At 41.4% G+C, this 15,111-nt stretch overlaps 1 protein-coding gene across 3 annotated transcripts in view; it reads right to left on the bottom strand.

Moving 5' to 3' along the window:
• Window positions 1–2,394: 2,394 nt before the first annotated feature.
• The window catches only part of LOC128262177 (transcription factor hamlet), a 32,573-nt gene continuing 19,856 nt past the window's right edge, over window positions 2,395–15,111 (bottom strand). For all 3 annotated transcript variants that reach the window (XM_052996278.1, XM_052996279.1, XM_052996280.1), the window contains exons 5-8: window positions 12,058–12,202; window positions 9,700–9,856; window positions 4,701–5,684; window positions 2,395–4,284 (exon numbers count right to left, since the gene is read on the bottom strand). In XM_052996278.1, coding sequence (XP_052852238.1) covers window positions 3,061–4,284; window positions 4,701–5,684; window positions 9,700–9,856; window positions 12,058–12,202 — 2,510 coding nt within the window. In that variant the 3' untranslated portion in view covers window positions 2,395–3,060. The remainder of the gene's footprint in view (window positions 4,285–4,700; window positions 5,685–9,699; window positions 9,857–12,057; window positions 12,203–15,111) is intronic.

The raw sequence follows: 15,111 nt of genomic DNA, 5'->3' as shown, positions 1-15,111 counted from the left end.
CGAAGAGAATGTTAGAAAATACTTCGGCAAAAAGCTACTTGATCCTCTCATATTAAAAAGCATTTCTTGAAGCGGTAACCATAAACGGTTAGAAAGGTTGAAACTAGTAGAAACCACTTGCCTTGCCCGTTGGGCGGTTGGATGGCATTCCTTGACCTCGCTGATTTCCTTGGGTGGCGATCTGGTTTTGGGAGGCGGCAAAAAATCGAAAGAAAAAAAGATAAAAGACACTTAATTGCCAGCAGTTATTGTACAGTAGATTCGATAGGCGATAAGCTACATTTCTCTGAAGAAATGTGCAATTATCCTTAGATAAATCTATAGTTAGCAATAAAAGATATTTTAAATTTGAATTGAAGATTGTTTCATCTTTCTTATAACTTATAGTATTTTATTGTTTTGTCTCGAAAATGGTTTCCTAAGTCAACTTGTACGATCTACTTGACCAAGTTTCCTTGAAAGTCCATGGAATTCACTAATGATCCCTCTCATATTCCAACCTCGATAATTTGGCAGCATGTTGCCAAAGAATTTGTTTATCTACTCGAGTTGCTCCACATCCAAATTATGCCTTCTTCAGACTGTGACCAAATAGCCGGACTAATGCGCTACGACTAGATTCTTTTTGGTCGAGATCAGGGCGGGGCACTGGATGTGAAACCAATTACCAATTATCTACTGTTTTCCACACAAATTTAACATAATTTGGCCAGTTTTGCGTTCAAATTTGTGGCACAATTTGTGCAAGTTGGCTGTGGTCAGGGCCAACAAACGGCACCACGGCCAAAAAGTAAGAGGGGCGAGCAGGCGGGCTAAGAGTTGACTCCGGCTGACTCCAATTGTGGCCGAAGATTATTATTTTGGCTACCGACTGCCAGGCGTATTTCGCATAATCGAAAGTGACCGAACCGCAGCTATTTGACTGATCTTTTGTATGCCACTCGGGTAACGGTCGATCGCTGGCTATGCACAGGTTGAAAAAATATTAAACAAGAAAGGAAGTGAGCCTTGGCAAGCCGAGTTTTAAATACCCTTGCAGCTAGTTTCTTATTAATCATTTTTTAAAAGATCTTATAAAAGCTTGGATGAATTTCAGCTCAATTTCTAATTTCAGCTCAATGTTCTAATTTTAATAAAATTAAATTAAAAGACCTCTACTAATTAGAAAACTTACGTTTGTTATTCATTTAGTTTGTTTAATATTGATCAAATTTCAACCGTAGTTCTAAAATAAAAAATCATTACTAAATATGGAAGAACTAACAACTAAGAACGACTTGTACATTACATGAAATAGAAAGAAAACTTTTGGTTTTAGATTTAAAAGAGAGACTAGTTTGCGTAGAAACGGATGGACAGATAGACAGACGGACATGGCTAGATCCACTTCCCTAGTGATGCTGATCAAAAATAAACATATATTATAATGTCTCCTTCACTGTGTTGCAAACTTCTGTGTGAATTATATATTCCCTTTTCAAGGGTATAAAAACAAAATAAAAAGCCAAAAAGGCTTTGGCAAAAAATGATTGATGCCGATGGCGAGCGCCCCGGCTAATACAATTTAAAATTCAGTTAAAAACAAAAGAGCAAACAGAAATACGAACGAAATACGGATTGGTAAAATATAAAAGAAAAAAAATGAAAAGTATTCATGGATAGATCGCATAGTTTTAACCGCATTTCGCCGAAGGCGTAACACACTCTAAACCGGAAGGGTAATTAACTCGCTTTGCCGATCACGCCTTTGCATTCAGATCGGAGTTTCGAGATCGCAGTCGAGATGGATGGATGGATGGATGGATAGATGACTTGGGTTGGTTGCCCAGATGGATGGCCGGGTATATTAAAAAGCTATAAGTTTTGGGTTTCGTTTCGTCTTTCCTTTTTTCATCTTTTTCGATCTATTTTTTAATTTTGCTCTGCACCAATGATTAATAATCGGGCGAGTTGGTTTATAGGCAAATGCGTTCACAATTATGTTTTGGGTCTGCGGCCAGGATTGATGGGTGTATAAAGTCTTCTTTTATGCGGTAATTGAGAGTAGATGAACCAACCTCTTTTTGAATGGCTTTATTATGCCCACAAAATTTCGGTTTTGCTTGTGCGGTTTTTCACTGATCTCGAATTGGTAATGATGAGCCAATAAACTCGACTGCGCACTGAAAAGTTTGACTAGCATGGAAAAATATCTAACAGAATTAAAGCCCTAAGGCTTAACTATTTAAAAGTTAAAGAAACCGAGATGCATACTAACTTTTGCATGTGTCAAAATGTTTGCTCCAATTTTTTATATGTGGGTTGTTAGCTGAAATAACGTTTTTGTTTGCCATTAAAAACCCCTAAGGTTTCCAAATGTATAATTTGAATTCCAATAAAAACGATTGCCTTTTATGCGATTGTTTCTTTTATTGATTTTTCATGTCTCATAACGATCTCTTCTGGTTTTTCATATATATAATAATAATAATAATATAATTAAACGTTAAGTAAATGTTATAAAATTGATTTCGTTTTTCTTTTTTTTGTTGTTGAGAATTGCAATAATTAGCTCTATAAATATGTTAGACTTACGGCATACGTTATAAATCGATTTACACATATAGATTTATATATATATATAAAGCCTATACACGTACACAATCAAAATATCCATATATTTATTTATGTATATAATCCACAGAGTTCCAAAGTAGTTGAAATCGACTCATTAAGTTAAGACTTGCATATGCCTATGTACAGATGTTTAAATTAGCTACACGTTTAAGGTGGTTTTAGAGTGGGTTTAAGTATAGTATATAGTTTATAAAGTTTTTCCCTTTAAATTGTATTTATCTGTGTTTGTAGTTTAAGTTTTGATGCTTCACCGTCTTTTTCCATTGATTGCATAGCTAATGTTTAGTGTTTTGCTTAGTACAAGATGTGTGGAAATGGTAACTACTTAATATTAGGTTTCCCTCTCGGAGGCACGCTTAAGTAAGTTTTAAAGTAAGTTTTTTTTTTTCTTTTTTTCATATAACAACAAGGAAATTGTCTCCTATTCTGTTTTTTCCCCCGTTTTTAAGAGCTTATTGTTATGGCCTTGGCGTTGCTGTTGTTGTTGTTGTTTTTTTTGTTGCCGCTGCTACTGTTGTTGTTGCTGATGTTGCTGCTGTTGTTGTTGTTGAGGCTGCCGGCATCCTTTTCGAGGATCACGGACTGATCATCGCTATTGGCATACTCCTCGGTATCGCCCTCATTTCCGGCCAAACTGTTTGGTGTGTAGACGCGGTTCATCATGAAGTTGCGTATCTCATCGAAGTACTCCTCCCGCTCAGCATTGCCAGCGGAACTGGGCGAGTCCCGGAAGTTGTTGCCCTCCGACTCGTGCTTCTTCACATGCCGATCGAGATTCGTCTGCTGGCCAAAGGACCTGTCGCACAGTTCGCAGCGAAAGGGACGCTCCTTGTTGTGGATATTCCTCACGTGGCGCTGCAGGTTCGAGGATATACTGAAGGCCCGATCGCAGTACTTGCAGGGATACGGCTGCTCGCCGGTGTGCGTCCGCAGGTGTCTCGTCAAGTTGGCCGATCTGGGGAACACCTTGCCGCAGAACTTGCAGCAGTAGCGATCCTTGGTCTTCAGTCCGCTGACCGTGGAGAACTTCACGGGCGGAAGCGGTCGCCTTGGGGCTGCTGCACTGGTGGCTCCCGCCAGCAGCGCCTCAATGGCGGGCCGTCCGCCCGGGCGGCATAAAAAAGGAAACTGACTGCGATAGATCTCCTCCAGCATCCGCGGATGTATGGTGTTGGCGCCGGCGGCCCCGCCGGCTCCGTGGTTCTGTGCGTGGGTGAAGTGGGCCAAAGCGGCCTCTGCCGCTCCCGCCGCTGCTGCCGCTGCCGCCGCCGCCGCTGCTGCAGCCGCTGTGGCCGCCGCAGCGGAGGTCGACGTCTCTGTTACCGCTCCGCCGCCCTCGGACGTGCTGCTCAGCTCACCGCCCGCACTGGTGGGCGGCGAAGGCGAGGGCGTTAGTCCCGGCGAGGCAGTGGGCGTGGACTTGTGCGAGGCAGAGGACTCCGCCGAACTGTGCGACTTTCTCATCTTCGGCGGCGGACCCACTTCGGTGTGGAACTCCTGAAACCCGGGCATAAACCTATTGAAGAGCAGGTTCTCCTCTGAGGGGGCGTAGGCGTTAAGGGAGAAGGCGGAACCCGAGCGTTTGCGGCATATCGAAAGGTCCAGCGGTCCATCTGCTCCAGAAGGTGTTTCCGAAGGCGGTGGAGTGCTCACAATGTCGATGGATTTCTAAGGATAGAGAAATTACAAATTAGTATATAATTGAAGAAGCTTAAAAAGCAGTCTTTAAATGAAGCCAAGTCTAAGTAACAGATGTCAGTAACTGATTGGTTTTTCATTATTAAGGACATTCATAACTCAAACCACAATCTGCTCCGAGTTGTGGAAACTTTGAATTAAAGAGTTGATTTTACAAACATTTACATTTTTTATTGGTAATAAACAAATAATTTTCCTAATTGGCTATGTGCCAAACTACTTATAGCTAGTCAGGCAAGCTTGTGCTATAAAACTTTCAACTGCATATGAATATACTAACATAAAGCTTTGAAAGATGTAATAATCAAAATTTAACAATTTGTTATATCATTTTGAAGTTGCACAGTCACTTTCTAGACGTATAATGTATATTTTGGTTGACTTACCCTATCATCCTCGGCCTGCTGTTGGTCGGGACTACTTTCCCTTTCGGCAACCCGCTTCATCTCCTTCTGCTCCTCCGACTTGGTCTCTTTCATGGCTTCCTCTGGTTTTATTTTAATGTCCAACGAATGGCGACTCTCGTCGTCTTCGTTTTCGGAGACATGCAGGAAAGGCTCCTTCTTAAAGTCCAAGTCTTCCTTCTTTACTTTGTTAAAAGTCCGCGGGAGACCAGCGGAATCACTTTTTAGACAGTGTTGTGGCGATTTCAGACCGAAGGCGGAATTTGGAGAAGTAATCTCGGGTCCGACACAACCCATGTCCATTTTTTGCGAGAAGAACATGGGAAAGTTTGGGTTATGCAGCTGATTTTGGGGCATGAAGCCGGGAAATGCGTATGCCGAAAATGCGGGAAAGAACGCCGGTGCGTTGCGGAACATGAAGAAGGGATTCGGTGGCGTCGACATGGCGGCAACGGCGGCTGCAGCTGCTGAGGATGGCGATTCCGCGGATTCCTTTGCTGGCGCTACACAGGTGGCCGTGGCAGTCGCACTCAGATGCTGCTGAATCTCCTGACCCAGTGGATGCGGATGCGAATGCGGATGCGGATGCGAGTGCGGTAGCGGATGCGGATGCGGATGGTGGCGATTGACGTGCTGGTTCCGATACACCGGACTCGTCGAATCACAGAACTTTTTGTGCTTGGCCAGGGAGGTCGTAGTGCTGAAGCTCTGGTTGCACTTGTCGCACTTGATCTGCATCCGACAGGTGGCGTGCATGCGCTTGTGCCGGCACAGGTTCGAGAATTGCGTATACGCCTTGGCGCACACCTCGCAGGCGAAGGGCTTCACGGAACTGTGGATGTGCTGGTGCTGCTTCAAGCCCGACGAGGTCCCGAATGTTTTCCCGCACTCCGGACACGGATGACAGCGAGCTCCGACGTGGTAGGCGCGAATATGCCGCTGTAAATTCGAGGGGTCACAAAATACCTGCAAAATACAGATCACAGAGCAGAGCAAACGGTGTGAGTTGCGATTGGTTGGCGGAGGTGGAATACAAAAATATATACACAGCCAAAAAATATAACAAAACAGTATAAAAATATTATTAACACCCATTAAAATAACACTAAATATTTTAATAGCACGTATAAATATGTGAAACTGCATTGAAAAATGCTCTTATATTTTCCTTTTGTTTTTTTTTTTTACATTTAAAAGCAATTAAAATTTACAACTTTTTTTCATGACTTCTTTTTAATTAAGAAACACTTTGTTGTTTTGAAAAATATTATGGAAAAGCTATGATCAATTATTTATTATGTTAATTTATTTTCCAAATAAAATGCAAGTATTAACTCTAACTAATATTAAATAAATCTCGAATATATTTATACGTAAATATTTCTTTCTCTGCATAAAATATGGAACTGGTTGGGTGATCTGGTTCCAAATCCAAATGAAACGAAACTGAAATTAATCAATCATCTGGTGGTTCTGCTGTTGTTGCTTTTGCCGCTTAAACGGATCTCTTTTGGGCTAGACAATAGCCGACGCTCTCCGAGATTACGCAAAGGTAACCGGAGCAACAACAGCGATTGGCAACAACATCATCTCCACCCACTGGCAGCAGCCAAACACCTTCGTCAATTATTAACATCAATTGTTACAATTGTCATTGCCTGGCTCGAAGCATCTATCACTCCCCCCGAAAAAGCCACCAAACGTGGCTCAGGGCTGGACAATAGAAACCTGCGATTTGGCCCTCAATAAGTGAAGGGAAGGGTATAAAATCGAGTAAATGAGTGATCTTGATATAAAAAAAGCTACTTGGTAAAAATAAGGAACGGAAATTGTTGGGATTTTTTTAAATCTTTGATTAAATTTAAGGGGAATCATTCCTTAAGTTTAGGTACCATTTACCATCTTTGGAAATACATTTGAACATGGCTTTTGTAGAATATTGCATTTTCAGCCTCTTATGAGAGGTTTAATATAATTTAAATGTTAAGTTTATGGTGTTTAGCTAAGAAAGAAATTGAATTTTGGAGCGTGATATTCAAGCAGATCTTGTTAAAGTTCATTGTATTTCGCAACATATTATTTACTGAAAAAAGCTCATTCAGGCTTTTTCTTCTATACTATACTTGATCTTAAATTTTTTTTGTTTACCAAACTCTGTGACAAATAGTGCGACCAGCCCTAAACCAAAAGTATTCCAGCACAAGCTCGCACTTTTCGTTTTCTTCGGCGGGGCAAAGGCAATGACAGATCGGGCTTGGGAAGAGGATAAAGGGGAAGTGGACTGGCGGGGGTGTTCGATGGGGCAGGAGGGGAATCCAGCCTGGCATCCAGTTTGGTGTACCCACTTCAAACTTGATTTCGGTCAGCCGTTTCAGCCGACTCCCCCGTCGCCTTTTTACGAAACTGTATGCCTAATCATGCTGTCATAATGCGCTACGAATTCATATCAAACGATGATCGAGGCAGCCTTTTTTGTCTATCTCTATGAGCCACACAAAAGGTGGAAAATCGGGGGGAATTCAAGGGGGGTAAGAAGGCGGGGGGATTCAGGGAAGGCGGAGAGAGAGGCGACATACAAGAATAGCTCGTGCTATAACTACATCAAATGGATTAGATTCAACTACTCTCCAAAAAGGCGAAAAACGCCACAAAAAACAACGACAACAACTACAAAAAAAAAAATATATATATATATAACGACAACGACGATCATGGTGTTACAGCAATGACAACAATCACTGGCGAAATAACAACAGTAACAAATAGAAAAGATATCATTATCATTAAAACAAAAAATTGAAAGAAAATCTTTTTGTTAATTAAAAGAAAATATGTAAGCAAAACTTTTTCAAGATCCTTTAAAATATTTTTTTTTTCTAGTGTCAAAACAAAATGTTTTTTTTCCTGTGCACTGAAAGATGAAAAGCAGTCGCAGCTTCGGTGGGTTGAGTGTAGGTGTTTTGGCATTCGGTGGTGCAGAAGTAACGAAGTGGAGAAGTGGTGCAGAGTCGCCGACGAGATCTCTGTTTTTCTGTGGAATGTGACTTGGGTGGGGGGTATTATCAAGGAGGCAGACTGAGGGGGGGCGGGGCTGTAAGCCAAGATCTAGGAGCGTACGTGGGGTCAGCCAAGGCATCAGTGCCTGTGGGTCCATGGCCCTAAGATGTGATCAGACTCTGGTAGCCTAATGGAGTTGAAACTCCTGGTTAAAGTTACAGAGAAATAAACTAAGAATGCTTAAATTTCAGATGACGATCGAGTGGAAATCAGGCATTTATTTGGCTTTTAAGGAAGTACAAAATTTAAATTAGACTAGGTAACAAAATCTAGTTAAAAAAGGATTGCCAGCTTTTAAATGCTTTGGTTAGTATTAGGAAAGGAAACTTTTTCTAGATAAACATATTTGTTAAGTTGTAGAAATTTTAGAAATGAGCAAAACTTTTATACGCTTTACGTGCCTTCCTTAAAATGTTTGTAATGAATGACTTTTGTATTTAATTCCTTAGCAGCAAAAACTCAAGAGTTTAACATTTAATAGAATATAATAGATAACCCCACACGTTCCTAAACCACTTTAAGACCACGTCAGTTAGCCCCCAACGACTTCACAGTTATCCGCCCCCCTTAACACCATTGTGCACTCAACTGCCTCATCACGGATTCCAAGCTAAGCTCTCGAACAAAGCCTTGTAGATCCGTGGCAAATCCCTTTGGAAACGCTTTAAGCCGGCTGCTTAAAACAAACAAAGCTGACAGCTGCAGAGCTAGCACTTTTTTTGGGCCTGTCAGAGGGCCTACTCGTACCTACACGTACCGAAAAAAAAGCTTGGACCCCAGCGAAAGTCTGGTCCAAAAGATCGATCATCATTTGTTTTGGGCCGAGTGGCTCCCGTTTAGGGATGGGTTTTTTTTTTTCTTTTTTTTTTTGAGGAGATTGGAGAACCGAGAGTTGGGGAACCACAATGCGTGCTACTTACATGCCACCGAAACAATTACAGAGCGCTAAGTAAACCAACTGTAATGCTCGGCAGACATTGAAATACCGTTCGATTTGGAAATGGAAATGGGGAAAAAGGGGAAAAGCCAACAGAAAAGGCCTGGCTGCGACCACAAGATCGTAATCAACATGCCATTAAAACATCTTTGGAAGATGTCGATGTCGAAGTCGCAGTGCGATGACAATGACGCATGAAACGAATCGTTCGATGGATGGATGATTTTCGATGGCCAGATGGATAGATGGATGGATGGTATGCTATGGTGGCTATGGTTGCTATGGCTGCCTCCAACTCCAAGCCCTTTTGATTTCGCTTTGGCATTCAAATGCAGCCAAAGCCAGCGAAGATGAACTGAAACTGAACAAAAGGCGGGGAAAAGCTGAGGGGCTGCGACAGGGTTTCTTCATTACGGGTCGCTTAAGTGTTTCTGCTTTGGATGAGTACACGCCCTGATTTCAGCTATTGCAAGTAAGCCGCTCAGCGCGTGCTCAATCGTGGACCGAATGGTGGGTAGCAGGGGTAGGGGGGTTTCAGTCTTAAAAGCCAAGTTAGCAGCCCGCGGCTATTGATCCGCTTGAAATCAAAAGTCTTTTTATGTTGCCAAGCCACCAGAGCACCAAAGCACCACGAGCCGATACAATAATTAATGACGGCGTAACTTTTCGACCGATCGAAGGTTGTCGGCAACAGAAGCTATAGCCTGGATGCTCTCTCTTTATCTTTAAAGAAACTATAACCATACGTATAGGGCATCAGCGTTTGATGATACTTTTAACTAAGCCCCTTAAGGATATGATTTTTGAGTTAAACAATTTCCTTTTTAAATAATTTAAAATTGTGGCCCAAAGCATATTATTTGGAAGCCTATCTTTATATATTTGATAATAAGAATTGATAAATATAAGCTTGTTATTCCAAAAGCAAACATCTTTTTTTCCATTCCCATTATAAATAGTATTTTAATAATTTGAAACCAAGCTTACCTTGCTGCAATTCTCGCAGGAATATTTGCGCAAATTATCGTGGGAGATCGCTTCGTGTTTGATGAGCAACGGACGAAGGCAGAATCGCAATGGGCACTGCTTGCAGGGGAATTCGTCCTGTTTGAAATGATGGGCGCCCACCAGATGATCGTCCAAGCTGGAATGGAAAAACACAAAAATGCGCTCATAAGTCAAGGATAATTCAGGGTACCTAAGCACTGGCAGTAAGTTCTCTTTTTCGAGTGGCTTATCTGACTGGCTGTCATCACAGGTGAAATTAGCATTGTGACATTGTCGTGGGGCTCTCCGCCAAATCGCCGCGGTTCAATCAAAGTCATGTGCGCCAGTTCACACGCCTTTGTTTGCCGACCACCTGGGATAACGCCCCCTGCGGAAAATCCCTCCCCCCTCTTTTTTTTTTTTCTGGACGGCCGTCAATTAGTCAAATGATGTTCAATATTTAATATGCGCGCCGGCCACTTGATAAGCGATCTCTGTCCAAAAAAGCAAAACAGCTGCGGCCAATGAGCAAAGGCGTCCTTGATGGAGGAGAATTGTGGCCAAAAGTGGTGCGTGGTGGTGCGATGCTTATCGTATACCATGTGGGTGGAGTAAAATCAAAAAAAAAATATATATATGTAGCAAAGCGATGTCGACAAGAGGCGGCAACGTTTTCATTTTTCTTTGTTTTGTCATCGTCATGGAAGAGTTGATAGTTCCGAGCCCCCTAAATCTCCAGCCCCCTTTCGTTGCCTTCACTCCAAGTGTGGGCGTTTGTTGGCTTACAGTCCATGCATGTTCAACATCAGATAAATGGCAAAAAAAAAGAGACAGCCTGGACACGCAGACATTGCTCACATAGCTTCCCTTCCATCGAGAGCTCCTCATGTAAAATTCAATAAATCACCGGCACTGATAAGTGCACCCCAGGGGGGTTGGGGATTGGTAGTGGGGGGTTTGGGGTTGGGGACCCACCACCCACTCTAGTAACGGTAAACTTACTACGCCGCTCTACATCTCGGCCCAAACATCAAATCAAAGCTCGCTTTTAGCACTTCAACTTAAATATATGGCTATCTAGGATTATAGCCACATCGTGTGTATATATGTGAGGATATGGAAATTTCATTTGCGTGTTGCCTTCAATTGTTGCTGCTTGTGGGTCATTTATTTATTACAACGCAAAACATTTGTAAATATTGGGACAAAACTTTTGCATTAACCACTTGTGTGGGACGACGATGAACATGTTTATTTTTCAAGAGGGAAAACTAAATGGATAGATTGATGTTCAGTATTTAAGGGAAAGTCAGCCAATGCAGTGGAAATATATCTTGCTCTAAGTGATTATAAATTTCATCTATCTAAACTGAACTTAAATATTTCCCATTTGATTTTCATCTATTGCGGATTTTAGTTATTTTAAATATGAAAATATTAAAAATTGTTTAATTTTTATTTCGACTATTTATTTAAATTTAAACTGAATTTATATCAAATAAAATGCATTTAAATCAAATAAGAACTAGAAGAACTATAATTTTTTCTATTCATTTTCTTTAAACAGTATAGGAATTGAACCAGACAAAGATTTCCCCTTTTTTTTTTAATGATACAGCCAACCAACGACTACTGAAACTCTTAATCGTAAAACCAAAACAAACTTTGAAAAAAATCTAAATAAAGCCAAATGAAATCGAAATGCCGAGCCAATGCAGCAGGCATTAAGGCTCAGTTAACACCTACAGATTGCACATTTGGGCCCATAAAAACCCAATCATGGAACGGGCCAAAGCCAAACAGACGTATAGTAAACTTCAGTTGGCCAAAGCGAACCGAAAGCCAGTCAAATCAAGACCAAGACCATTTCAATTCATTTCAGAGCTCACAGCTCACAGCTCGCAGCTCACAGCTCACTCTCACTTTCGGCCGAGCATCTCTTGGATGTTTTAATGGCACTTTTATTGGCCGCACTATTATCGCCATCAACTTTTAATTAAGATCTCCGCCGGAGCCCGCCATTAGACCGCATATCCACTTAGACCCCAAGCATTTAGCAACATTTGCGGATACTTTGTATATCAGTCGGATTTCTCTTTCAACTTCTACACAGATTTTATTTGCTGCGCACCCATAATTCTTATGGGTAAGTTGGAAGCTAATTGGGGGCTTGTTTTTTTTATTTTTTTGGCTCAAGCAACCCACAAATTTGATTTAGATTATTGTCGATGCTGCTTAAATGCCAAAGCAATTTCAGCTGCAGACATTCACCTACGCGAAAATCGGGAGTTGGGAGCACTGGAGGGGTTCTCAACGGGGGTCTGATTAATGGCAATTAGGTTGGCCACTAGTACTCACCGTTCTAAGTCCGGATAGACTTTATCACAGGTCTCGCAGCGTATATCGAAACCGTTTTCGTCGTCTGAGAAATCGTTATCTCCCTGGCTGATTAGCGAGGAGTTTTTCTTATCTTTGGAGAATTCGTCACCGCTGTACAAAGAGCCTGGAAAAGACAGAAAGGAATTGATTAGATTAAAATAAGACAGTAAAATATTAATGACCTTTTATAAATATTAATTTTATAAATATTAAACAAATTAATTACACACTAATAAGACAGGTAAGAATATAAGTTATTTAAATACCACTTTTAAATGTTAAGCTAAAGTTTTTGTTCTTAGTAAATGATTTAGTTAAAAACTTTATATTTCTGTTTAGTCCCTCTAATATCTCAATTAGTTTTCATATTGAAAAATAATCAAATATCGCACATTTTTAAATAATCGGGTATTGAAATCACAGAAAAAGGATATAAGCTGTCGAAGTGATGTCAGTAAAAATATGTATCCTTAAACTTTATAGCACTTCACAAGCACTCACAAGAAAGCTGGCAATCTTCAACTCTAGACGTTCACTATATGTCCTTTCGATCCTTAAGATATCACTTGGATTGGTCACTTGACACACAACCGTTCGGCTTCGCGTTTGATGAACAAGTGTGTCGTTCGCGGAGCATAATGCCGACGAGCTAATGTTTTGTTTGCCCGCTAACAATCTGCGGCAGGTCCTTTTTTTCTGGCCAGGACGCACTGACATATGACCACCACACACTATTGCATACACACAGCACTCTACTCACACCGGGGTAAACACGCAAACACTTAACACAAAATTGGTAGCGGAGACGAAATCGTGTGCACTCATATATGGCACTCGCATAGCTTGACGTTGAATAGATAATTGTCCCAAATGAAAGTAAGGTAAAGGTAAAGGCAAGACACCCCTACCCACCCCACCACCTTTAGAGCCAAAACCTCACCCCTCTCTTAACTTGGCCAACTCCCGACGAGTGCCAAGTGCACAGACGCAGTGAGAAAAATACCCATGACATATCTTAAATTTCTCTTATGTATAAAATGACTTTTTTGTATTTATTTAATAATTTGTTTAAGGTGAAATTTATTTATATATTGATATATTGATATTTAAAATTTAAATTTGTAAAGTTTGTTTTCAAAGTTAATTAAAATACAGTTTATATTTTTTATTTTATAAGAAAATATGTTTTTGCCTTGGTTTTGTTTTAGAATTTGTTGGAAAATAATTGTTTTTAATTCTTTAGCAAGGAGTTATGAATTTTGAACCCTAAAAAGAACTTTATAAAAACTAAAATCTATTTTTCTCCCTGCACCTTTAAAAAATTCCTAGGGGAAATGAGTGTTGAATATGAGCAGAGAGGTTGAGGAGAAAGCTGAGGTGCTCTAGGGGGTGGCTGAGTGAGAGGGAGGGGGTTGGGGTGGGGTGGGGTGCTAGGACTAGTTAGCAGGGGTGGTGGGCAGTGGACAACCACCAGGTGACACCAACATAAGCACAGGCCCACAGAGAGCAGCTAAGGGATGATGGCGATGACCAGAGATTATGCATGCAAGCACATCCGAGGGGTCAGCAGTCAGCAGTCAACCCCTCAACCTCTGCCACTGCCACTGCCACCCGTTCCGTTGGTTCCGTTGGACTGATTTCGTTTGAAAAGTCATACAGATATGGCACCTTACCAGGTCTCGCTGCCTTTGGCCTCTAAACAGGTGTTGCCTCTCAAGGCAGCCCACCCCCTCCGCTCGCAGGGTGGGTCCTAAGCAGCACCACCCCCACTCTAAATGTGCTCGGCACAGTGGTAATTGCTGTTTGGGTCAAAAGTTAATTTTCAGCGTGTGCAATATGGCCGCAAAGGGGCAGCGAAGATTCCCACGTCAAGAGTTTCTCCTTGTGGGCTGCACTTGAACTTTGGCTTCAGCCTTTTTTCGTTTTTAATTTTTGGGTGGGCAAGCGTGGGATAGTAGGAGGGTTAGGATCCGTGTCTAGGGGGTGGGGCTGGCACATAGGAGTCGAAGTGGGAGTGGGTTGACATATGACGTCCTGGCCAAAAGGTAGGGTAGGTGGTGTAGGTTCCTCGAGCCTGAGAATGCTTGGGAAAACTTATGTTTGGGTGGTTTGCTCTAAGTAGGGAGGAATCCTGGGAACTAAGTTTCCCTATAAAATAAAACACCTGGTCTTAAGAGTACTTAAAAAGAACAAGAACAAATTGCTAAATAAAACAGGTTTTTAAAGACAAAATACTCAAAATTTTCTCAGTATTTTAAAATTGTAAGCCACTGATTAGATTGATAATTCTAAATACTCTAATATAGTCATATTAAACCATGCCTTTTTTCTTTAAATGTCTAAAACGACAGAAGATAAGTATTTACTTATATTGACTTTTTTAATCATGCTTCATCCTGGCAATTTATCAATTTCCCATTGATTTATTTGCAACTTCAAGACCCGACTGTCTAGCTACCCATCGATTCCTTATCATTTAGCCATTGCCCAGCCCCCTTGTCAGCATCTCCCCCGAATCCTGCCCAATCCTTTCACGCCTTTCACCAGATCTCTTGCAGCAGCTGTGGAATCCCCCTTTCATCTGACAGATTGATACACTCGCCCAATGCAGAACTGACAATTCAATAGATCCATTGAAAGGCTTCAGGATGCGGATTGTGCCGAGGGGATGCCGAAGGGGCGGACTGAAACTCTTTGACATGCCAATTACATATCACAGAATCTGCTGCTGGCTGCCGAAAGACACCGTCTGACCCTGAATCGGAGGCTATATCTCGCTAAACGGAAGCCGAAACTGTTGACAAATGATTGATTGAATTATTTACACCTTACAACTTGCTCAAACAAAGTACAATAACAAAAAAATCAAAGTTAGATCCGCCTGCTAATCGATTTGGCAGCAGCCGAAATAAAAAACAAAAAAAGGGTTAGGTGGCACTCCTAATGATGCCCAAATTGACACACGATGATCATTTAGCCGAAGACGCGACACGAGCCTTCTATTTAATATTGTTTTTCCCCATTCGATTTTGG

The sequence above is a fragment of the Drosophila gunungcola genome, unplaced genomic scaffold (genome assembly GCF_025200985.1).
Source record: "Drosophila gunungcola strain Sukarami unplaced genomic scaffold, Dgunungcola_SK_2 000001F, whole genome shotgun sequence".
In the NCBI taxonomy this organism is placed as follows: domain Eukaryota; kingdom Metazoa; phylum Arthropoda; class Insecta; order Diptera; family Drosophilidae; genus Drosophila; species Drosophila gunungcola.
Note: the sequence above shows the minus strand (reverse complement) of the source record. Positions and strands in the feature narration are given on the sequence as shown.